General features: G+C 39.0%; 1 protein-coding gene across 6 annotated transcripts; it reads right to left on the bottom strand.

Moving 5' to 3' along the window:
* Positions 1 to 8,075: 8,075 nt before the first annotated feature.
* Positions 8,076 to 24,486, bottom strand: LOC129059932 (adenylate cyclase type 10-like). 6 transcript variants are annotated; one of them, XM_054557454.2, is made up of 12 exons: positions 24,357 to 24,486; positions 23,518 to 23,668; positions 20,808 to 20,871; positions 16,348 to 16,567; positions 15,868 to 15,993; positions 14,138 to 14,310; positions 13,525 to 13,681; positions 11,330 to 11,534; positions 10,181 to 10,298; positions 9,570 to 9,768; positions 8,837 to 9,050; positions 8,076 to 8,312 (listed from the first exon to the last, which is right to left on the bottom strand). In XM_054557454.2, the coding sequence occupies exons 7-11, from the start codon at positions 13,564 to 13,566 to the stop codon at positions 8,886 to 8,888; spliced, it is 729 nt and encodes a 242-aa protein (XP_054413429.2). In that variant the 5' UTR covers positions 13,567 to 13,681; positions 14,138 to 14,310; positions 15,868 to 15,993; positions 16,348 to 16,567; positions 20,808 to 20,871; positions 23,518 to 23,668; positions 24,357 to 24,486; the 3' UTR covers positions 8,076 to 8,312; positions 8,837 to 8,885. The 6 variants fall into 6 exon arrangements, with proteins under 6 accessions (XP_054413429.2, XP_054413428.2, XP_054413430.2 ...); XM_054557453.2 differs by having other exon boundaries at positions 14,145 to 14,310; XM_054557456.2 differs by lacking the exon at positions 8,076 to 8,312 and adding an exon at positions 9,127 to 9,196 and having other exon boundaries at positions 8,916 to 9,050.
* Between the last annotated feature and the right edge of the window lie 1,171 nt (positions 24,487 to 25,657).

Raw genomic sequence — 25,657 nt, 5'->3', positions numbered from 1 at the left:
ATGGAAATAGACACCAAGTCTGTTCCCTGGCAGGACAAAGGATTTTCAAGCACCAGAAGACCTTTACAGACATCAGTCTTACCAGAGCTGGCTGTCTCTTAACTAGGTGGTCATCTGGTAGCACTGTTTCCTTTGGTCTAAACTCTGGAGCCCAGGAAAGGCCCCATGGAGAAATGAACTGAGGGGAGGGAAAAGGGAATGGTAAGGGAATGGCCATGGTCAAGTATAAATGAAAGCTAGTCCAGGCTAGGGGTGAAAGAGCCTTTAAGGACTTGCCAGAATTTCTTCTGAAACTGTTCAATTTGAAAGTATAGTCATTCCTCCATACCCATGGGTTCTGTATCCACAGATTTAAGCAAGCATGGATCAAAAATATTAGAAAAAAAGAAACATTAGATATTTCTTTAAATATTAGAAAAAATGGTTATGTCTGTACTTAACATATACAGACTTTTTCCTTGTCATTATTCCCTATACAATACAGTATAACAACTATTTATATAACGTTTATATTGTATTAGGTATTTTAAGTAATCTAGAGATGATTTAAAGTGTATGAGGAGATGTGTGGTTATATGCAAATACTACACCTTTTTTATAAAAGGGACTTGAGCATCCATGGATTTTGGTATCTACAGGGGGTTCTAGAACTAATCCCCCACAGATACTGAGGGATGTATGTATTTGCCCATATTGGGATGAAATGCTCAGTAACCCAGTCTTGTTACAATCACAAATAGCTAGGCATAAAGAGGTTTTCACCATCTGGAGGGGCCCTAAGCTTAGCCTAAGCACCTCAGGAAGAAGGACAAGCGGTGTGCCCTGGGCTCCAATTTGCCCACCAATCAACTAATGACTAGGGACTGCCTGCTGGGGAGTGGAGAGGTGGCAGAAAAAAGGGCAGAATAAAGACTAAAAAGAACCCTCTGGGAAAACTCACCATGGTCTAAATATATTTAGAGCTTTTTAGAACATGACAGAAGTAAAAAGTGTATTTTTACTTTTGAGTACAAAGGAAAATACTAAGAAAGATAACAATCGAGTGGTGAGGAAGAGGAAACATAAAAATTCCGTCACTGATCATGATAGGAAGTCTATGAATACCAACCAAAGTCATAGTTGTAAAAGTAACTTCTAAGATGAAAATACTGCCATTCAAAATTTTAGAGTAAGAAACACATGCAATATAAAGCAAAGCAAATGCAGGCAACATGGTGAGATGACCTCCTTATATCAAAACCTTTGGAATTCAGTTAAAGAAGTGCTCAGAGGAAAATTCACACTCTTAACAATTAAGCATCTTACTCAAACAGTTAATTTTAAAAGAGAAAAACAACATAATACATAAAAGAACGGATTCTTTAAAATAAAATGAAATTAAAGAGACACTGTTAGGCAACTTAAGAAGAGTGAAATAAAAAATGAAAAAGGAGAAATAACACAAAGACAATGAAAAAAATAATGAGAGTATTTTGTGCAAAAGCTAGGAGTATTGATGGAATGGGAATGATGACAAAGGGACCTGAAATAACTTTTTTGGTTGAAATGTTCTCTATCATGATTGTGCTAGTGATTACATAGGTATATATAATTGTCAAAAACCTATCACTAAAATGGGTGCATTTCCCTATATGTAAATACTATTTTGATAAAGTTGGCCTAAAAAATAGTTGAAAGACTGTTGAGGAATAGTTAAAATAATTTTAGAGAGAAAAGAGCCCTTTAAAGAATGAACCAAACTCAGAAGCCATAAAAGAACTCACACATTAAAACTGATACATGGCAGAGTAAGAACCTCTGAAAATTCTCTCCTCCAAAAAGCAACAAGAAGGCTGGGCATGGTGGCTCACACCTGTAATCCCAGCACTTTGGGAGGCTGGGGTAGGTGGATCACCTAAGGTCAGGAGTTCAAGACCAGCCTGGCCAATATGGTGAAACCCTATCTCTACTAAAAATACAAAAATTAGCCGGGTGTGGTGGTACATGCCTGTAATCCCAGCTATTCAGGAGGCTGAGGCAGGAGAATTGCTTGAACCCGGGCGGTGGAGGTTGCAGTGAGCCGAGATTGTGCCATGCACTCCAGCCTGGGTGACAGAGCAAGACTCTCTCTCAAAAAAAAAAGCAACAAGAAACAAGAAAACTGGCAAATACATTCAGAATCAACTTTTTCAGAACTCTGGAAATTAACCAAAGACTTGCATCAATAGAGGGAATGTTTACTTAAGAAAAATGTCTTTCTCCCTATCTGTCTGATTTAAAAGAGAACTTCATAGAGTAACAATTATAAATCTAAAGTTAAAATTATCTGTTTAACAAAACAGAAGATAGTTGATGAAGAGAGGAAAAAAGACATAAGACAAATAGAAAACAAATAAAATGGCAGGCATACATCTAACTTTATAGTAATTACATTAAATGTAAATGGATGAAACATTCTAATTAAAAGGCAGAAATTGGCAGAATGGATTAAAAACACATGATCCAACTATATGCTGCCTATAGGAGAAAAACTTCAGATTAAAAAATGCAAGCTGGTTGAAAGTGAAAGAATGTAAAAACATATACCATGAAAACTAGCTAAAGAGAGCTGGAACGACTACACAAATATCAGGCAAAATAGAGTTAAGACTAAAATTGTTACTAGAGATAAAAAGGACATCTTATAATGATAAGAAGGTCAATCCATCAAGAAGATACTACAATTATAAATATATATGCACCTAACTATAGGGTTTCAAAAAATGTGAGGCAAAAACTGAGAGAATTAAATGAAGAAATAGAAAATTAAACAGTAATAGTTGGAGACTTCAATATCTCACTTTCAAAAATGGATAGAACAAGTAGACAGAAAATCAGCAAGAAAACAGTAGACATAAACAACTCTATAAATCAACTAGACCTAACAGACATTTATAAAACACTCCACCCAACAACAGTAGAATACATATTCCTCTCATGCGTACATGCAGCATTCTCTAGGATACACTATATATTAGACCATAAACAAGTATCCATAAATTTAAAAGGATTGAAATTAAGACAGAAATATGTTCTTTTACCATAATGGAATAAAATTAGAAATTAGTAATGAGGTAAATTTTGGAAATGCATAAATATGCAGAAATTAAACAACATACTTCTAAATGACAGCTGTGTTAAAGAAGAAATTACAAGGGAAATTAGAAACACTTTGAGATAAATAAAAATATAAACACAATATACCAAAATTTATGGGATGCAGCAAAATCAGTGCTTAGAATGAAACTTAGCTTTAATCACCTACATTAAAGAAGAAGATCTCAAAACAGCAAACTAATCTTTTACCTGAAGCAACTAGACAGAAGAGCAAGCTAAAATCAAAGCAAGCAGAAGGAAGAAAGTAATAAAAATTAGAACAGAAATGAATGAAGTGAAATAGAGAACAGAAAAATAATAGAGAAAAATCAACAACACCAAGAGTTGGTTCTTTGAAAAGATCAACAAAATCAATAAACCTTTTTTAGCTAGACTATCCAAGAAAAAAAAAAAAGACTCAAATCAGTAAAATAAAGAATGAAATTGGAGGGAGAACTACTGGCATTAAGAAATGAAAAAGGATTATAAAGGAGTACTATGAGCAATTGTATATCAACAAATTAAGATAACCTAGGTGAAATGAACAAATTCCTAGAAAGACACAAATTACTGAAATGGACTCAAGAAGAAATAAAAAATTGATCTATAGCAAGTAAAGGGGTTAAATTAGTAATTAAAAAAACTCACAACGAGAAGCCCAGGCCCAGATGGCTTCACTGGTGAATGCTACTAAATATTGAAAGCATTTTAAAACCTACCCTTTACCAATTCTTCTAAAAAATAAATGAGAAGGGAATTCTTCCTAACTCATTCTATGAGGCTAGTATTACCTTAATCCAAAAAACAGACAAAGAAATCACAAGAAAACAAAAACAAAAACAAAAACATTACAGACCAACATCCTTTATCAATGGAGATGTAAAAATCTTCAACAAAATACTAGCAAATATAATATAGTAACAAATAAAAAGTATTATACACCATGACAAAGTGGGATTTATCCCAGGAATGCAAAGTTGATTTCTCATATAAAAATCAGTCAATGTGATATTATACCATATTAATAGAACAAAGGACAAAAACCACATGGTCACCTCAACAGATGCCAAAAAAAATTTGACAAAATCTGACATCATATCATGTCAAAAATACTCAACAAACTAGGAATAGAAGGGAATTTCCTCAAGATGATAAAGGCCATCTATCAAAAGCATACAGCACACTTAAAAGGTGAAAGACTGAAATCTTTCCCCTCAAGATTGGGAACAAGACAGGAATATTCACTCTCCACCACGTTTATTCAACATTGTACTAAAGGTTCTAAGAAAGAGAAATTAGGGAGGAAAAAGAAATAAAAGGATTCCAGATTAGAAAGAAAGAAAACCATCTATTTTTAGATGACATGATCTTGTATATATAAAATCCTAAGGAATCTAAAAAAAAACTTAGATCTAGTAAGTTCAGCAAAGTTTCAGGATGCAAAATCAATACACATTCTCTAACTTGTCTGAGAAAAAAAGAAAAATATATATACGCAAAAATCATTTGTATTTCTGTATATACTTGCAATGAATAATTCAAAAATGAAATTTAGAAAACAATTCCACTTATAATAGTACCAAGAAGAATATGATATTTAGGCATAAATATAACAAAAGAAGACTAATATTTATACATTAAAATGACAAAACATTATTGAAAGAAATTAAAGAAAACCTAAATATATGGAAAAGATATCCCAGTTTCATGGATCAGGGGACTTAGTATTGTTAAGATGGCAATTCTTCCCAAATTATTCTATAGATTTGATGCAAACCCTATCAAAATTACAGTTGTCCTTTTGGCAGAAATTGATGAGCCAATCCTAAAATTCATATGTAAATGCAAGGGACTCAGAATAGCCAAAACAATTTTGCAGAAGAAGAGTAAAGTTGAAGGATTCACACTTCCTGATTGTAAAACTTACTATAAAGCTACAATAATCAAGACCGTATGGTACTGGCATAAGGATAGACATATAGACCAATAGAATAAATGGAGAGCCCAGAAATAAACCCATTCATTTAAAATGAACTGATTTTCAACAAGGGTGTCAAGACAATTAAATGAGTGAAAGAATATTTTTTTTAAAAAACAAATGGTGCTCGGACAACTGGATAGCCACATGGAAAAGCATGATTTTGTAACATGACCTCACATGATATACAAAAATTATCTCAAAATAAATCAAAGACCTACATATAAAAGCTAAAACAAAAAAGTCAAAGAAGAAAACATGAGTAAATCTTTGTGACCTCAGATTAGTTGATAGTTTCTTAGATATGACACTTAAAGCACAAGGATCCAAACTAAAAAATAGATACATTGACTTCATGAAAACTAAAAACTTTTGTTTTGCAAAATGATTCTGTCATGAAAGTGGAAAGACAACTCACAGAATTGGAGAAAATATTTGCAAATCAAATCCAATAAGGGTCCAGTATGCAGAATATATTTTTAAAACTTGTAAAACGCAGCAATAAAAGGCAAAAACTCCAATTAAAAAATGGGCATATAATTTGAATAGACATTCTCCAAGAAGATATACTAGTGTCCAGTAAGCTCATGAAAAGATGCTCAACATCATTAGTTACTAAGGAAATATAAATCAAAATCATAAGATACCACTTCATACCCACTAGGATAGCTATAATAAAAAAGACAAACAAAAACAAGTGTTGGCTAGGCTGTGGAAAACTGGAAGCCTCAATCATTGCTGGTGAAAACGTAAAATGGTACAGAGGCTTTGGAGAACAGTTTGACAGTTCCTCAAAAAGTTAAACACAGACTTTCTGTATGACCCGACAATTCCTGGAAACGCCAAGATAGGTATATACGCAAGAGAATTGAAAGCCTATGTTCACTCGAAAACTTGTACGTGAATGTTTACCATAGCATTATTTATAACAATAGTTAAAAACTGCAAACAACCTAAATGTCCACCAACTGATGAAGAGATAAAATGTGGCATCATGTGCCACAATGTGGTACAATGGAATGCTACCTGGCCATAAAAAGTAACCCTACACCATAAATGAACCTTGAAAACATTATGCTAACTGAAAGAAAAGGCCATGTATAATAATTCCATTTATATGAAATGTCCAGAATAGGCCAATCTTTAAAGACAGAAAATATATTAGTGGTTAACAAAGATTACGGGAAGGGGAAATGGGGAGTGACTGCTAATGGGACCAGAGTTCCTTTTTGGGGTGATAAAAACGTTCTGGAATTAGGTAATGGTGATGATTGTACAATCTTACAAATATACTATAAAGCACCGAATTGTATACCTTAAAAGGGTGAATTTTATCTTAATAAAAAAAGTGCCAAAAAGGAATGCCAAAAAAAAAAAAAAGGACGAAGTAGTGCAGGGTGTTATTACCTATCATCACCATTTGTGGGAAAGAAGGATGCAGTAACTATACACTGTTGCTTACATGTGCATAGTATAATTTTGCTATGGTACGCAAGGAAGTGGTAACACTGACTATCTCTGGGGAGGGCAACTGGTGTCTGGAAGACAGAGATGGGAAAGAGTTTTTCACTGTTACACACTTGTTTCTCTTGAATTTTGTACCACATAAATGTAACATCTACTTTTAAATATAAAAGCCGAACCAATAATAATAGCTACCAGTCACTGAGTGCTTACTGTATGCCAGGTGCTTTATAGTCACTTAATCTTCACATTGACAGTCTTTTGTCCTATTTTTAGGACAAGAGGATATTTTAACTCCATCTAGAAAGGAAAAGGAAACTTTCTAGAAAGGAAAAGGAAAACTTCTTTCAGAAAAGGAAACTGAGGCATATAGAAGATAAATTATATGCCCAAATGAATGCAGCTAATAAGCAGCAGAGTTAGAATTTCAGCCCAGCCTATCTGGTTCCAGAGTCCTTGTCTGGACTGCTACTCTATATTACCTCCCAGAAATTTAAAGGAATGAGGAAGGAGGACAGAAAGTGGGTGAGAAGAAGAAAGAAAGGAAGGGGTAAGATGGGAGGAATGCAAGGGGGAAGATGAAGGGAATAGAGGGACAGGAAAAAGAAAGGTAGCAAGAGGGAGAAAAGTGGAAGGAGGAAATGTATAGATTAGATTGCATGATTTAAAGGGTAAGTACAGGCCTCCCTTTCATAAACTTCTCCCTTCCTGTCCTTAAAGTTCTGATCTTGGCCATTTGAAGAGAATAGTGAAGACTGGGTACAGGAAAGCCTAGTTCCCATGAAAGCTTGCATAGCCTAACATAATCTCTGGAATAAAATCTGACCTAGAAGCTCAGCTCTACCATTTTGTGGCTATGTTTGTTGGGGTAAACTCTTTCTAGGCTTCCATTTCTTCATCTGTAATATGGGATAATAATAGTACTTACCTCACAGAGTTGATAAAGGATTTAAACAATGTATTTCAAGCACAAGTAAGTAAATAACGAATTGCAGCTATCATAACATTAGCAAATTCACTCTATGGACACTAGATGATTGAGTTAAAAAGTGTAAGAAATCAATGGGAAGATCATACTCAGCAGAAGAAACACCATCAAACAGATAAAGGCCAAAGATGGCAACTCCAAAGAGAAGAAAAAGGAAGAAAGCTAAAGTTATACACACTCTGGCAACTTCACAATTTTACCTGGGAATGTCCAAATCACATAGCACAAAGGAGAAATGGATTCCCACAGCCCTTTGTACCTCTCAAAAGACTCCTTGACTTCTTAGGAGCCCATTACCATATCTGTGCCAAAAGAGGGCAACACCTAGGCACTCGCACTACCAGTCTTCCTTAAGTAATGGCAATTTCTTTATTAGGGTCATAGTTTTTCATATGCTAATGGATTTCACCTTATAAAAGATGGAATCAGTTCATCTTAAAGCCTTCCAGGCCTCCTGTCTACTCCTGGTTTTAACTTCTGGTAGAGTTGTGCTAATGACTTTTAAGAGTTAAAAAAAATCTAAGTGGCATGTTTTAGAAAAAAATAGTCTTTTATTTTGATAAACATATAGATAGCAGTAACTATAAAGGCTAGTATACTTAATATGTACACTATATCAATTAAAAGGAGAATCTGGGGCATTTCCTTGTGTTATATACAATAACAGAATCATGGTCCCTTCAGGTTATTGTTCTTTTGTTTTAATACATACATCTTGAGTTTCTTCTGCATCCTTGTTCTCCTTGACATCAGCCACTCTGTCAAATCCTGAAAGAAGGAACACAAAGAATGTCACAAATGCAAAGAATGTCCTCAGCAATTACAAAGTTAAATAGCAGCCATGGGAAAGAAGATTTGCAGGCCTCTGAGGAAAGGAACTATATTCTTTCCTCTCCTTTTCTTGCCTAATCTTATCATTCACCTTCATAGACATTACATTGTGACTTCTAAGACCTTTTTCTCTCCTTAGTGACCATCCAGTTACTCCAAGGAAACAACCCAACTGCTTTGGCTAAAAGCAAGGAAGAAGTTTCTATGCCTAAGGGTTACCAATACTGAAACAAAGAGCTGAGAGAAGCTGAAGAAATTGCTGTTTAACAATAGAAGGGATTCCTATCTGTCCAGGCAGGGGCTAGCACTAGGAAGAGGATTATACTTACCTCTGGAGCAAGGACTAACTCCTTACATCTGTGTGTCCCTTTTTATTTCAGAGGTGCAGCCTTTGACTGCTTGTGAGTAAGAATCTGAGACTTTATGTCTCTCACACAAGGGTTCCAGGAAGAAATGCTTACTCTGTATTCCTAAGTTTCTTTTCTAAGAGTTATTTTCCTGCAGAAATTCTCATTTTATCCAAATCCTGGTCAAGCAGGTGTCAATAGGTCTGATGCTGTTAGTCAGGGACATGAATTCTCTCTTTTCACATCTCATTACAGAGGCCTTAAGCTCAGATACCCACTGGTGATAGACAGGGCAGGTCATACATCGAGAGAAGAACTCCTTAAAGTACTGAAAGGAAAGGAAGGTCCATTAGCTCTGGGATTAGTGCTTCATTCTCCTAACATGCCACTTCATCAGAACTTACAAAGGTCCTCATTCAGCATATTCACTCATGGCTGGGGGAACAGGGAGGAGTTACTGATGGCAAAATAGGCCTGGAAAACAGAGGAATTGGAATGTGTTTTAGACTCAGAATGGCTGTAGGGAGATGTGTCAAATTATAGATTGAACCATAGAGTACAGGTCCACTGAGCAAGGCTAAATGTTAATATTTTAATGATACTGGGTAGCAGCTGGCAAAGGTGGAAAGTTAAGAAACCCAGTCCAGAACTAGATGCAGTAATATCGGGAAGGATACATAAAGTAGGTAGAAACTTTCTAGGTGGAGAAACAAAGGATTCAAAGAGTAAAAGGAGACAGAGCCAGTAAAAGAGAAAATAAGGAAGAGATGCAGGTGGTAGAAAGAGCACCATAGGGTAGAACTAAGTGAATCAGCTGTTAGTCGAAGGACAGCTGAGAAACAGGTACCTCAAGGGTTTGGCTGCAAAGCTCTAGAGGAATATGCATGAAGATACGCTCTGGCATTTTCTGTAACGTTAGCACATGGCATTCTGGGAATCCGACAAAGCCATGTGCACCAACTAGCGAGGCATTGGTTCTTTTCACCAACTGGCAAGTCTTGGAGAAATAGTGCTCAAACAGGTCCCACTGTGATTCCTGGGCAAACCTGGAGGAAAAGAGTAACAGCTCTCAGCAATATCCGCTGCTTACCAACCATGACTTTTGCTTAAAATCATCACTTCTTTAAGGCTCTAAGACCTCATGGACAATCAGAATGGTGATGCTAGAAAGTGACCAAGGCTGCTAACTCACATACAAGGAAACTTAAAAGGAGACCAATTATATTCAGCCTTGCTATGGGTTACTCTAGCAGTTAAGTGTAACCCTAAATGTAACCCTTGACCTATAGGCCAAAACCTGTTAAAGGACAAGAACCCTTCTAATAAGATGGGAGGGTATGGGAGGTGAATGGTCTTTAAAAGTTGGTTAGAGATGTTCAACAGTCCTGTCTGGTGGGGAGAGACAGCTTAAATGACTTAAATGTCTATCCTTTCCACAGCCCTTGAGTAATACATTACCCCATGGCCAGGGAGGAGTGGACCCCCAGCATGACATTGCTCTGAGAGGTTAGAACACGGCTGTGCTCGTAGATTTGAATGAAACACAGACACTCACTAAAGGGTCGACACAGCAATCCTGTGGACAGAGAAGGTAACCACGCTAGTATATAATATCAGTGTAGGAACCAGGGTATAGAAGGTATGTGATACAGGGAAAGAAACAAGACCCCTAAGGCAGACACCCCTGAATCACAAATGGTTCCCAGACTTTAAGGAGCCAGAGGTCAGGGGCAGAGGCCATGCCTGAGGGACAGGTTCATGACTGCCTGTATTCCAAACCTAGAGCCCCATCTGAGGTCTGAATCCCTCAGGAGTACAGCAGAGACCTGTGCAAGATTTATCTTTTCCATAGAGCAGCAGATCTAAGCAAGCAGAGTAAAAGCAGGCCAGGCCAAGGACATCATAACTCCGAGAAATGAGTGCCCACTGACTCTCCAGTACATGGACACACAGACCAAATCTGCCGAGAGAGAGAGCCACTGGGACCAGCTAGGGAGTGAGGAGGATGGGTAGGAAAGGAAGGGGTCTTACACCTTCAAAGCAGCCTAACATCCTTTAGATCTCTTCATAGCTCTATTTACATAGAGAACATCTAAGCCTGGGATCAGACCCATCTCTAGGCAAAGGAGGTGGGAGATTGCCTCTGAGGCAGTTTCCAGAGTCTTCAGCTGCTGCAATTCTCTATCTCCCTGCAGATTTTTTTTGAAGAAGGTTTGTCCATGAGACCCAAGTACTGAGGAATATATAGTAGCTCTGACTCTGCATTTCCACTCCTGACTCTTCCGCACTTAAGATAATGTGTCTGGAGTGGCCAAGCGAAGGATATCCCAAGGTGTGGAAATGGAACAGCATCTCCCTCTCCACTCCAAACTTCTCTGGGAAACAAATACAAATACAAATGACAGAAAATGATCTTAATACTTCTTCTTCAGAAATGCAGATCTGAAGAGAACTGAGAGAACCAGATTCTCCAGAGCTGGTTTCTTGAGGTGTCTGCATATCTCACGAGCTTGAAAACCTGAGGAGGTTCAAGAGCACTGTGTGAGGTCTAGCTGTGAACATGTACTCTCTAAAAGCCCTAGACCCACCAGCCCTAAGTCCCATTACCCAGCTTGATGGAGAAGTCAAGATGGCCAAGGCAGAGCTTGGTGTAGGCCAGGGCCTGCATGAGCTGAGCTGTGGCCAACAACCCCTCCCTGGAGAACCAACATAAACTGCTTTTCTGAATGGCCATCTGCTCACAGTGAAGCCACTTGTCCTTGATGCCCATGCTCTGGGAGAACTGAGAGAGCTCCACATAGGTAGAGACAACCTGCAGGGAAACAAACACAGGGCAAAATATTCCTGTTGTACATTCACGTGACATTTCCAATTTGTTCCTTTCCTATGTAAGAGCCTATTATGGTGCCTTGCTGCTCACCCAGTCTAAACTCCTGGTATCCCACCACTTGCCTCCAACCCAGCTAGAAAAACATGCTCCTTCTCACCCCTACACTTCTAATTGGATCATTCTCATTGCCTGTTCTTTAAACAAACCACTTTCTCTACATGCTCCTGCTTTTCCTCTCCAATCCATGACTTGCCCTTTCAAAACACTGATTAAACTCCCTCTTCTTTGTTTTCTAATTTAAGACCTCTGATATTTGCTCCATAGAGCTCTTCAGGGCTGCTGCCTAGATCTCTATATAACTATGTGCACACTTGAAATAGTGATCTCTTCTTGGAACACTGTCTTCCCTAGCTTTCCAGGATGCCATGCTCTCTTGGTTTTCCTCCTATCTCCCTGGCAACTTATTCTGTTTCTTTTCCTGGTTTCTCCTTACCACTCTGACCTTTTAACACTGGAGCTGTTAACAAAGTCCCTGGACCTTTTCTCCTTTCTATATACTCATTCCCTTGGTGTTCTCACCCAGTCCTGTGACTTTAAACAGTATTTGCACACTGATGGTTCCCATATGTCTATTTCCAGCTCAGACCTCTCCCATGAACCCCAGACTTCAGTATTCACCTGGACTCACATTCACCAGACTTGTCTCCACCTCGATGTCTAATGGGCATCTCAAGTAAAACATATCTAAAGCCTAGCTCCCAAATCTTCCCCCAAATCTGTTCCTCCTGCAGACTTCCCTATCCCAATTAAGAGCATCTCTGTCCCTCTAGAAGTTCGGGTCACAACTTTTCAGATTATCCTTGACTCTTTTCTTTCCCTCATATCCCAGAACTGATCCATGAGTGAACCCTGTTGGCTCTATTTTGACAAAAGACCACCCCCAACTTTTTTTTCCCTACCACAATAATCCAAGCCATCACCATCTCTTTCTTAGATTACTGCATTAGCCTCCTAACTGGTCTCCCTGCTTCCTCCCTTGTCCCCTTCAGGTTACTTTCAACACAGTAGACAGAATGATCTTATTAAAATATAAGTAGATACTGTCACCCCTCTTCTCAGAACCCATTAATGGCTTCCCATCTCTTTCAGAGTAAAAGCCAAAACTCCTACAGTGGCCAATCTAAGGTCTGCACCATTTGCCATCCCACCCCTTCCTGGTCCTTCTGACCTCATGTCTTGGTTCACTCTCCTCTTCTTCCTCCCCTCCAGTCACACTGTCCTTCAAACACAGAGTATATGCCTTGGGCATTCACTGTGCCCTCTGCCTGGATACTCTACTCCCAGACAGTCTGGCTTTCTCGCCTCTTTCAGATATTTACTCCAATGTCACCTGCTCAGCAAAGCTTTCTCTGACCACCTTGTTCAAAGCTATACCCCACCCCTCACCTCACAGAACCCCATATCCCTTTGCCTCCACTTAATTTTTCTCCACTGCATTGATTATCACCTAACTTACTGTATATTTTACTTATTATATTTCCCTGGAGTCAAGATCAGTGCCTGGCATATAATAGGTGTTCACCAAATAGTTCGTTGTTGAATATGTGGATAAGACAGAGAGAAAGATGAGACACTAAAATGAGGAAGACACATTTCCTTTTGTTTTTTCCTAGATCAGCAGTTTTAAATCTTTTTTAGATCAGAGGCTTCTTTGAGAATCTGATGAAAGCTATGACCCCTTTTCTTCCTCCTGCCAACCCCCAAAGGTTCTTTTGAATATACACATAAAATTCTGCATTCAGTTCAGGGAGTTCACAGATAATCTCATACCTGGAAACCCATCTATAAACTTCAAATTGAGAAACCTCGCTTGAACACATGATCAGTGTTGTCTGGGTTATTGCAGAATCATGCTAACACCAGGAACTTGGTTTCTGAGTGAGGTCCAAAGGTAAAGCAAGGACTTGCTTACCTGGGCTTCATTTGCAAACTCATCAGCTGAATTCTTCTGCATAAGAGTAGCCAGGCAGGCAAACCTGTAGCTACTGGCTGTGGCCTCCAGGTTATAGAGCTGCCAGAGTAGGGAGAGGCAATGCACCTGCTGCTGCAGGACTGCCAAATTCTTCTTACTGTTGTGAGGCACAGGATGGTTAGCACACCCTTATTCTTTACTAATGCCCAACGTTCCCTCCCTACAAGAGTTCCAAGTCTACTCATCATGGGGCCATCTACAGATGTTCAAATTCAGAAATAGTCCTTGGATCCCACTACTCCTAACCTCATATGCCATTTTAATTAATCCCTCTTGATCAGGAAAAGTTCAGAGAGAGGTTTCAAAAAGAGATTCATTCTCTGAATCCCTATTTGCTACACGTAATTGGCTGGGGGAGTAAGGTGGAAGAGTTAAAACTGTATGTTATACACTTATCTGTTACATGCATATATATATGTATGCTGACTGTTACATGTCTTATTATCTGCTTGTCTGTTAGATGCTTGAAGATTACTTGATAGAAAAAGAGTAGTTTTAGGACAAAAAGGCAAAGCTCAGGCTAGTTAACTACAGTTTTAGGAAGCCTTCTCACTTCTTACTAGGGTCGTTTGGAGGTTGGCTCAGGGTACAGGAATGCCAATACTTTTCCAGGAATGTCTGGAAAAGGACACCAAACCAGGTCCAAGGGAAATTCCTTTTCAGCAGTCAAAGGGCTTTCCTAGCCAATTTTTTGGCTAAAGTGATATGTCCCATGTTGAAACAGACCTGGAGATGGGAAAACAGGAAGAATTAATGTAAATATAAGGTTTTGGATATAACACACTGGCTCTTTCATTTTGAGATGTGTAGTTGGGGTTACTGATGTGCTAGAGTGAGCTGAGCTAGAGCATAGCCTGGTTAGCAGTCACCCTAACAAGCACCAGTGTGGCCATAAGTGAGTAAAGGGTTTAGAAAATAGGATTATGGAGAAAGTATCCTCCTTTCTCATCTCCCACACATTTGTCAGTGGGCAGTAGAGGAAGGCTGTGATTTAAAATATGATGCTGCTAGACTGAGAAGGGATCGTCATTTGAGTGGAGACTCAGATGCTCTCACATGACACAGAAAGCATCTATAATATCACCAAATCCTTTATCTCTCTTCCTAAACAGGTTGAATCATAGTAGATGTGGGGTGGGAGCTGGGGAACTACCTTGAAGTTATCCTATATCTTCACATTCTAAGGCTGAATCCCTCAAGAAAGTGATAAAGACTACATGATTCTAGAACAAAGAACAATCTTGGGAGGACTGTACAATAACTTTCTCTTATAAGGGAAAGAATAATTATTTAACTTTGCTCTGAAGACCTCTTGGTTGAAGCATAAATAATGCAACAATGTGACAACTCTAATATTCCCTTCGGCCTTCAAGACGTTATGTACATTAAGTTTACTCTCCTAACCAAATTATCTTAAGGTTTACATTAAAATTAGTTTACATATACTCCAATGAGCAAATTAGTTTATATCTACTTCAATGAATATGAATGGATAATTCACAAAAAATACAAATGACCAATAAACTTAGAATAATGATGTATCTTATTAATTAAGAGAAACACATTAAAACAATATAACTTTGTCTAGGAATTAGCAAGGTTAGAAAAGACTGGTAGTATCTGATGTTAGTAAGGATATGACGAAATGGAAAAAACTTGAATTGATATAATATTTTTGGCTGGCAATTTGGTAGTGTATTTGTGAATTTTAAAATTGTGTCTTAGCATTGCCACCTTTGGAAATTTCTCTTACAGAAACACTCTCACAAGGGGAGAAAGATACTTAAGAAGAATATTCACTGTAGCAATGTTTATAATAATCCCCAAATTAGAGATAACCTAAATGCACCTGAAGAAGGGAAGAGCTAAGCTATGATCTAGCCAATGGAGTACTTGGCAGTTGTAACTATGTGGTGGATCAGTATGCATACCAATACGTAAATATGTTCCGTCTGTACTATTAAGAATAAAAGCAAGCTGTAGGAGCAAGAAAATGTAGAATATGAGCCTATAAACAAATGGAAAACAATGATATGGCTGTTTGTGTACAGTTGGTGGAACATGCATACAATTACTAATTATGGTGGGGGGTGTAGGATTAGTGGGAGCTCTTTCACTTTCTACCTATTACATATTTCTATATTTTAAATGTATATAAACCTTTTTATCACATTATCACATTTATAATCATACACAAAACACAATGAAAAGATTTTAAAAGAAATAATAGGGTAACCCTCAAGGAGAAATAGCCGGCACTTCAAGGTCACCCCCTGCCCTCACCTCTGACAGAAGACGGCAGAAAGTGGCCTCCTCAAACTGACAGATCTTCAACTTCTGTTTTTTCAAAAATGAAAATGCTGAGGGTTGGCCCAGAAGACTGCTTGCCTTCCTCAAATAAAAGAAGGCCTCCAAACAGGGCAAGGGATAAAGAAACCAGATTAGGATTAGGATGATGCTGGGGTGAGATTAGGGCAAAGGCTGGAGTAAGGTTATGATGAGATCAGAATTTGAAACAGATTTGGATTTCAAGCTAGAAACAGGAGCTGGACTGCTTGTGCAAGAGTCAGGGGCAGTGCTGGCACAGATTGGTGCTATTCCATTACCACATTCCCACTGCATGTTTTTTCCTAAATCCTTTCTAGCTCTTCTCTCTCTCCTACTTTCTTCCACTTTTCACTCATGGTTATGATTGTAAGAGATTGCAATCAAATTCTCAAAGTAAAAGGGTCAGCTGAAGGGCAGATTACAGAGCCTGCTCACCATATAATTATCTGACAGGTCCAAGGAGGCAGCCGCAGCCTCCAGCAGGTAATAAAATGCACAGGTGGTTTCTCCAATGACCAAGCAATGCTGGGTGAGGGGTGAGAGCACTAACTTCAGGATATCCTTACAGTGACAAGGCTTTGTGGTCAACAGGTCTTTCTTGGGGCTGGTCTGAGCCAGCTTCCTCTTCACTTGATCTAGGAACTCTTCCCCTGTTCTTTGTGGAAAGAAAATGAAAAACTGAGAGTGGCCACCTTTATTGGGGCATTACCGGGTCTCAAAGTCACTTTTTCCAGGAAGCCTTCCTGTATCATTCATTAATTATTTGTCTATCCTTCTCCTCCTTTACTCCATAAGATTTTAAAAGTCAGGGACTACAGCTGTAACTGCAAAGCTCTATTAGGAATTTTTAAAAGCCAAAAGCCAATCTAAATACCTCAATCTAAATGGGGAAATACCACACTTGAATAGTTAAATAACAACTAAATATTAAATAAAACATAAAAATGATACAAAGCAATAATAATACATTTTTTCTGTTAGCATTTTTGAATTTTCTAATACCACATTTTAATACTATTTTATATATCATCATCTAATCCTACAACAACCCTGTCATTCAGGCAGGCAAAAATTACCTCTTTTAGGTCATTGAGGCTCAGAGAGATTACATATAGCTTTGTAGCTACTGAGAAGTCAAACCAAAACTAGAGCTTACCACACTGACTACTGATCTAGTGTACTTTTCACAGGCACGCTGAGCTCAAAAGTCAGATCTCTCTGAGTTATAATGATCTAAAAAAGTGGAGACTGAGGAGGGCCTTGAAGGATGGTCAACATATTAATAGGTAGAGAGATGTGGAGGTCACTCAGCATTTAACAAGGGAGAATTGTGTGAACAAAGACACACAGGTTAGTGTGGGAGTGGTTCATGTGGAATAGATTTTTGTTTGAAAACAGTAAGAAATCAAGTTAGATAAGTGGGATGGAAAACTGTATATAGAGTGGCTGGTGAACTCCAGGTAGGGACATTGAACACTGATAAGCATTAGAGACCCAGGAGGTACATGGTTAGGAAATGTATGTTCATTTTAATATCATCTGGGCTAAAATAATTAAGAAGACAAATTTATAGCTGGAAATAAATATGCTACATATAAAATGCACTTAAAAGCTATTAAAATGCTGGGTGTGATGGCTCACGCCTATAATCCCAGCACTTTGGGAGGCTGAAGCTGGCGGATCACCTGAGGTCAGGAGTTTGAGATCAGCCTGGCCAACATGATGAAACCCCGTGTCTACTAAAAATACAAAAATTAGCCAGGCGTGGTGGCATATGCCCGTAATTCTAGCTACTTGGGAGGCTGAGGCAGGAGAATCGCTTGAACATGGGAGGCGGAGGTTGTAGTGAGCTGAGATGGTGCCACTGCACTCCAGCCCAGGTGACAGAGCGAGACTCCATCTCAAAAAAAAAAGGTATTTAAAAAAAGTTTTTCTCAACCATTATCCTTGATGAACATTGATGCAAAAATCCTCAATAAAATACTGGCAAACTGAATCCAGCAGCACATCAAAAAGCTTATCCACCATGATCAAATGGGCTTCATCCCTGGGATGCAAGGCTGGTTCAATATATGCAAATCAATAAACATGATCCATCATATAAACAGAACCAAAGACAAAAACCACATGATTATCTCAATAGATGCAGAAAAGGCCTTTGACAAAATTCAACAACCTTCATGCTAAAAACTCTAAATAAATTAGGTATTGATGGGACATATCTCAATATAATAAGAGCTATTTATGACAAACCCACAGCCAATATCATACTGAATGGGCAAAAACTGGAAGCATTCCCTTTGAAAACTGGCACAAGACAGGGATGCCCTCTCTCACCACTCCTAATCAACATAGTGTTGGAAGTTCTGGCCAGGGCAATTAGGCAGGAGAAGGAAATAAAGGGTATTCAATTAGGAAAAGAGGAAGTCAAATTGTCCCTGTTTGCAGATGACATGATTGTATACCTAGAAAACCCCATTGTCTCAGCCCAAAATCTCCTTAAGCTGATAAGCAACTTCAGCAAAGTCTCAGGATACAAAATCAATGTACAAAAATCACAAACATTCTTATACACCAATAACAGACACACAGAGAGCCAAATCATGAGTGAACTCCCATTCACGATTGCTTCAAAGAGAATAAAATACTTAGGAATTCAACTTACAAGGGACATGAAGGACCTCTTCAAGGAGAACTACAAACCACTGCTCAATGAAATAAAAGGATACAAACAAATGGAAGAACATTCCATGCTCATGGGTAGGAAGAATCAATATCGTGAAAATGGCCATACTGCCCAAGGTAATTTATAGATTCAATGCCATCCCCATCAAGCTACCAATGACTTTCTTCACAGAATTGGAAAAAACTACTTTAAAGTTCATATGGAACCAAAAAAGAGCCCGCATCGCCAAGTCAATCCTAAGCCAAAAGAACAAAGCTGGAGGCATCATGCTACCTGACTTCAAACTATACTAAAAGGCTATAGTAACCAAAACAGCATGGTAGTGGTACCAAAACAGAGATATAGATCAACGGAACAGAACAGAGCCCTCAGAAATAACGCCGCAGATCTACAACTATCTGATCTTTGACAAACCTGAGAAAAACAAGCAATGGGGAAACGATTCCCTATTTAATAAATGGTGCTGGGAAAACCGGCTAGCCATACGTAGAAAGCTGAAACTGGATCCCTTCCTTACACCTTATACAAAAATCAATTCAAGATGGATTAAAGACTTAAACGTTAGACCTAAAACCATAAAAACCCTAGAAGAAAACCTAGGCATTACCATTCAGGACATAGGCATGGGCAAGGACTTCATGTCTAAAACACCAAAAGCAATGGCAATAAAAGCCAAAATTGACAAATGGGATCTCATTAAACTAAAGAGCTTCTGCACAGCAAAAGAAACTACCATCAGAGTGAACAGGCAACCTACAAAATGGGAGAAAATTTTCGCAACCTACTCATCTGACAAAGGGCTAATATCCAGAATCTACAATGAACTCCAACAAATTTACAAGAAAAAAACAAACAACCCCATCAAAAAGTGGGCAAAGGACATGAAGAGACACTTCTCAAAAGAAGACATTTATGCAGCCAAAAAACGCATGAAAAAATGCTCACCATCACTGGCTATCAGAGAAATGCAAATCAAAACCACAATGAGATACCATCTCACACCACTTAGAATGGCAATCATTAAAAAATCTGGAAACAACAGGTGCTGGAGAGGATGTGGAGAAATAGGAACACTTTTACACTGTTGGTGGGACTGTAAACTAGTTCAACCCTTGTGGAAGTCAGTGTGGTGATTCCTCAGGGAACTAGAACTAGAAATACCATTTGACCCAGCCATCCCATTACTGGGTATATACCCAAAGGACTATAAATCATGCTGCTATAAAGACACATGCACACGTATGTTTATTGTGGCACTATTCACAATAGCAAAGACTTGGAACCAACCCAAATGTCCAACAATGATAGAAATGATAGACTGGATTAAGAAAATGTGGCACATATACACCATGGAATACTATGCAGCCATAAAAAATGATGAGTTCATGTCCTTTGTAGGGACATGGATGAAATTGGAAATCATCATTCTCAGTAAACTATCGCAAGAACAAAAAACCAAACACCGCATATTCTCACTAATAGGTGGAAATTGAACAATGAGAAAACATGGACACAGGAAGGGGAACATCACACTCTGGGGACTGTTGTGGGGTGGGGGGAGCGGGGAGGGATAGCTTTAGGAGATATACCTAATGCTAAATGACGAGTTAATGGGTGCAGCACACCAGCATGGCACATGTATACATATGTAACTAAGCTGCGCATTGTGCACATGTACCCTAAAACTTAAAGTATAATAATAAAAAAAAAAAAAAAAGAAATAATTTCCCACCAGGCGCGGTGGCTCACGCCTGTAATCCCAGCACTTTGGGAGGCTGAGGCGGGCCGATCATGAGGTCAGGAGATCAAGATCATCCTAGCTAACACGGTGAAACTCCATCTCTACTAAAAATACAAAAATTAGCAAGATGTAGTGGCACGTGCCTGTAATCCCAGCTACTCGGGAGGCTGAGGCAGGGGAATCATTTGAACCCGGGAGGCGGAGGTTGCAGTGAGCCAAGATCATGCCATTGCACGCCAGCCTGGGCAACAGAGAGAGACTCCATCTCAAAAAAAAAAAAGAAAGAAAAAAAAAGAAAGAATTTCCCTATAGAGAATCAAAAATTGCCATTCCAAATCTTCTCTGTTAACCTTAATACTGAGTACAAGAGTCACCACTCATCTGCAAGTGACATAAGTGGCTCAGTTTAATGGTCATCTTTGTGTCACTTTTGGTCCCTCCATGTTCACCCTCAGCATCTCTGTCTACCTGCAGCATTCATTTGAGAAGGCCTCCTGAGTTCTGGATGGTTTTGTCTGGAACTGAAAACTATCTGTAGGGAGAAAAAAATATGATTAATTCTCCACGTTTGGATGAACTGAGGACATTTTAAATTCCTGACTACCTTTCTTCTGCAGTTTACAACACAAAATTAGGATGGTAGTTTGTAAATTCCTTCACAACTAGTTGTGATTCAAATAGTAACTCTCTTCATTCCCAAACCTTTAAACTAGTTCTGATTTTGAAGGAGGTGCTCAGTAGTTTCAAAATGAAGTAAAAATAAAGAATGTGTCTATCCTGGTTTGCTGGCTATCACTAATAGTGGAAATCCTTGAATACATATGGATCAAGTTCATGACCAGATCGGAGTGAAGTGTAAAGGCTAAAACCAAGTGAAGAAAATTGTGACAGTATAAGATACCACAGTTCCCTAGTCAGTGACCAAGAGAGCTTTCCAGCTTTACCTAACAGGCTTTTAAATAGCCTTTATCCTACAGATTTGACTCTTCTTCTGAAGCTGCCTTCTAATAGATCACAACAGCAAATATTAGGAATGATGTTCAGATATTACCCATTGGAATTCACAGCATGGATGGTAGGATTGATAAGGAGTCTAAGAGGACTGTTTTAGGGAGGATTTGGGTTAAGTAAAAGGACTGGCTTGCTGATGATAATAATGTTAAATCACAGCTAAGATAACTGAGGATATTGGCAGCTCTACTGCAGTACATAACTCCAAGAGGCACCATCATATCATAGCCTCTGTAATAGTACCCTCTGGAGTCAGGCAGTGACAGTGCCTGGTCTGCAATGGCAATGCACAAAGGCCTCCGTCTGGGAAGACTCCTTAGGGTTCTGCTGGGCTGAGAAGGTCTTGAGCCTTTTTCCTATAGATCAACCAGCCTGTCTAATCCAAAGCAAAATAAATAAATAAATAAATAAATAAATAAATAAAACTGACCTATTTTTATTTTTTTAAAAATTTTTTTGAGATAGAGTCTTGCTCTCTCGCCCAGGCTGGAGTGCAGAGGCACGATCTTGGCTTACTGTAAACTCTGCCTCCCGGGTTCACACCATTCTCCTGCCTCAGCCTCCCGAGTAGCTGGGACTACAGGTGCCCGCCACCACGCTCGGCTAATTTTTTGTATTTTTAGTAGTGATGGGGTTTCACTGTGTTAGCCAGGATGGTCTCGATTTCCTGACCTCGTTATCTGCCTGCCTTGGCCTCCCAAAGTGCTGAGATTACAGGCGTGAGCCACCGTGCCCAGCCAAAACTGACCTCTTAAAAGCAAAAAAGTCACACAGGAAATATGAACAATAGCACAATTTCTTCACAGTACCAGACTTTGGAAAGCACAACAGGTGCAAATGCACATAGAGCTCATCAACCAATGACTAATTGCTCCAAGTCATTGGTCCACCTTCATAGTCATGATGTTATAGCTAGAAGAGGAATTGTATCATACACCAAATCCCTCATTTTAGCCTTTTGCCAACAACTATCTACCATTTTCCACATACCATCACCCCACCCCCAATACCAAACCAACTCCTGTTTTATCAAAGTAGGGAAAGAGGATTTGGTTGGGTCTTGATAGCTATCTTCAAGTACGGAAGAGAGTATAACTATGAAAAATGGGTGAAACAACAAGGAGGCAGCTCACATCCTGATGAAAGAAGAAACTTTCTGACAGCTGGAGACAATGAGTTGTTCTGTAAGGTAAGCTAACTGAAAAGGCTAAACAAAGATGAATGAACTCATCTGGGATGCAGTTTAACAGGATATGGTGAATATCTATTAACTAATAAAACCTTCTTCAGGTAGCTAACTCCTGCTTATCCCTCAAGATGCAATTCTGACATGATCTACTTCAAAGGAGAATCTTCACTGACATATTTCCCTGGCTGAGTTAATGGCCCCTTCTCATTTTCATTGCTTTTACCATGCCATACTAGAATTCTCTATCTATATATCTATAGTAACCCCCAAAACAGATAGCTTCAGGAGTGCAAAGACCAAGGCTTATGCACATCATATTCCTTAGTATAGAATCTGATACACATAAGGACTCAATGTGTGTGTACTGAGCTGAAAAATAATAGTAATAATCAAAACAATAGCTAAAGGGTATTGAGCAATCACCATATGTCTGGCACTGTTCAGAGCACACTATATATTTTAACTAATTTAATCCCCACAATGACCCAGTAAAGTTGATATTATTAATTAATTTATTAATTTATTTATTTTGAGACACAGTCTCACTCTGTCACCTAGGCTGGAGTGCAGTGGCGCAGTCTCGGCTCACTGCAACCTCCGGCTCCCAGGCTCAAGCGATTCTCCTGCCTCAGACCCCCAAGTATCTGGGATTACAGGCGCCTGCCACCATGCCTGGCTAATTTTTGTATTTGTAGTAGAGAGGGGGTTTCACCATGTTGGCCAGGCTGGTCTTCATCTCCTGACCTCAAGTGATCCACCCGCCTCAGCCTCTCAAAATGCTGGGATTACAGGTGTAAGCCACTGCACCCAGCCCATGAAGTTGGTATTATTACGTCCCCAATTGATTGAGGTTAAGTAACTTGCCCAAGATTGCCAATCAAAACAAATATGATCTGTAAGGTAGTTTTTAACTCTGAGATTACATTTTTTTTTAATCTCTAGTACTTCAGGAATAAATAAGTGGTTCTTTCTACCTACTTTTCTCCTTTAATCTGATTTCGACTTTTTGATGAAGAACTCCAAGTACATGAATACCCATATATCCTCTTTCTGCCTCCTGGGTTTACCTTGGGGAGAAGGCAGCTGCAATTTTTCTGCGATCACTTGCGTTAGCACTGAGCCAGTATCTCTGTAAGTACAGAATTAAGAGGTCCCCTTGGAATTCTTAGTAGAACAAACTGCAAAATGATGAAAGGGGACAAAGTCTCCTCCATGGCAGCTCCCACAGCGGCAGGCCAAAACTTGGAGAAAGCAGGCACATTCAAGGTGCAGAGCTATCTGTTGTTCCTTGGGCCAGAGCTCCCAAGCAGCTGCCCATAGCAGAGGCACTCCAAATTCCAACACTTCAGTTTGTGGTAGGGATAATTCTTCTTGTAGCCTGAGAAGAGAGGCTGACCCACTATCTGAAATTTAGGAAAATCTAAGTGAGATTTTCCCTTATAATCCTTTGTGCTTCAATAGGGCAAACTCCCAAGCACATGGCTGCTAGTGTGTAAGAAAATTCTATTTACAACTCTAGGCTAATATTACTGCCTCCTTTGTATAAAAAATTTCGCACCATTCTAAGAGTGATACTGACCATATCTTGTATAAAGTACAACAGAGAAGAAATGATCAGTGGTACAAAAAAATCCTGTACTTCTATACCACTGATTTCTTAATTGTTTCTCCTAAATTGAGGTTTTACTTCAAATTATTACAAATGTCAAATCATTGGAAATGCTCTGTTCAAATATAGGGCCCAAACATATTTCAAAGTCAAAGGGAAAGTATTTGTGAATTATATGTGCTTTGGGTAGTCCATGCTACCATCTTACTCTTTCATGTGGAGAATTCGAGATTGCAAGCTATTTATATCTTGCTTTGTTCATGTCTGTTTCAATGCCACCTGTGTTTGTCTTCCTTGTGAGTTTCTAAAATTGGGGATGGTTTATCCTTTTATCTCAATTCTTTGCACCTAGAAGCCAATAAAAGATTATGTCAATATTTTCTGAACCAAAAATCAAAACACAAATACTAACACCTGGGTTAAAAAGGAGCTAGAATTCCTGAAATGAAAACAAGTCGGAAAATACAGGATATTTTTTCACTACATCCACGTCTCTTTCATGGTTTAAATGATAATTTTCTCTCCGTTTTTTAGTCATAGGCTTTGAGAGAGACCCTCAAACTGGATGTGGTGGTATGCGCCCATTGAGCCCAGGAGTTACAGCCTGGGCAACATAACAAAACTCTATCTTTAAACAAACGAATGAGAGAACCCCTTGATATATGATATTGATGGTCTTTCTGAACACAGATACCCCCACAGGGACTCTTTGTTCAGACCTGAGAAAAAGGGAACAGCCCTTCCTTACCTAACTTTGTCTTCTTCTCTTTGGTTCCATCAATGATGTCAATAGAGGAAGGCACTAATATGGGCTCAGCAGGAAGCTCTTGGCTCTTGTCGGACCAGCAGAGCACATGTATATCCACAAGAGCTCTCAAGACCTGAAGTAGCTTATTTTTATCCCAGCCAGGCAGGAGGTGCTGCAGCAAATCTATATGGAAGGAGTGAACAATGATTGCAGCACACTTGACCAGCAACTGTTCCTCTGGGCTCAGTTGATCCAGTTGGCTTACTGCTATTTCTGCCAAAATCCATCAATTTCATCTACCCCTGTCTACTGCTCCCACCTCAATCCTCCCTTCTCCACTTAGCCAAACATCTTTGCTTATGCTAAGAATAACCTCTGCTTGGGAAACTGAATTTGGACTGGGAAAATGGAATGAACTGGTGGAAAGCCACAGATTTGGGCTTCCTTGGGTATAATAATTCTTGTAAAAGGTCACACCTCTTGCAGAGCCTGAAAGTGATGCCTGTTTGGGCCATTATAAGAGATATGGCCTTTAGTTGGTCCATGAGGCCTCTAAGCACCCATGAGTCATGGTTTCATTCCCCACAGCTGAGCTATTACTTGAGGTTCCAGAGAATAGCCCCTGGAGTGCTATGTAAACTCCTGTGAAAACTCTCACTGAAGAAAAGTACCTGCTGCCATCCTGTTAGCATCCTGTATTTCCTTCTGAGTAAGAAAAGCCATTGCTAAGTATGGTCTATCATAGTTCTATCAGTGTAAAC

The sequence above is a fragment of the Pongo abelii genome, chromosome 5, assembly GCF_028885655.2.
Source record: "Pongo abelii isolate AG06213 chromosome 5, NHGRI_mPonAbe1-v2.0_pri, whole genome shotgun sequence".
NCBI lineage: Eukaryota > Metazoa > Chordata > Mammalia > Primates > Hominidae > Pongo > Pongo abelii.
This window is presented reverse-complemented; position numbering and strand designations above follow the sequence as displayed.

Bases quoted from the DNA above. Each gene is read 5' to 3' on its own strand.
- LOC129059932 (XM_054557454.2), bottom strand. From the start codon at position 13,566: ATGCAGAAGAATTCAGCTGATGAGTTTGCAAATGAAGCCCAG. The intron at 11,535-13,524 runs GTAAGCAAGTCC...GTTTCCCTGCAG, and splicing joins AGTTTGCAAATGAAGCCCAG to GTTGTCTCTACCTATGTGGA. The intron at 9,769-10,180 runs GTAATGTATTAC...CTTTTCCTCCAG, and splicing joins CACTCCTCCCTGGCCATGGG to GTTTGCCCAGGAATCACAGT.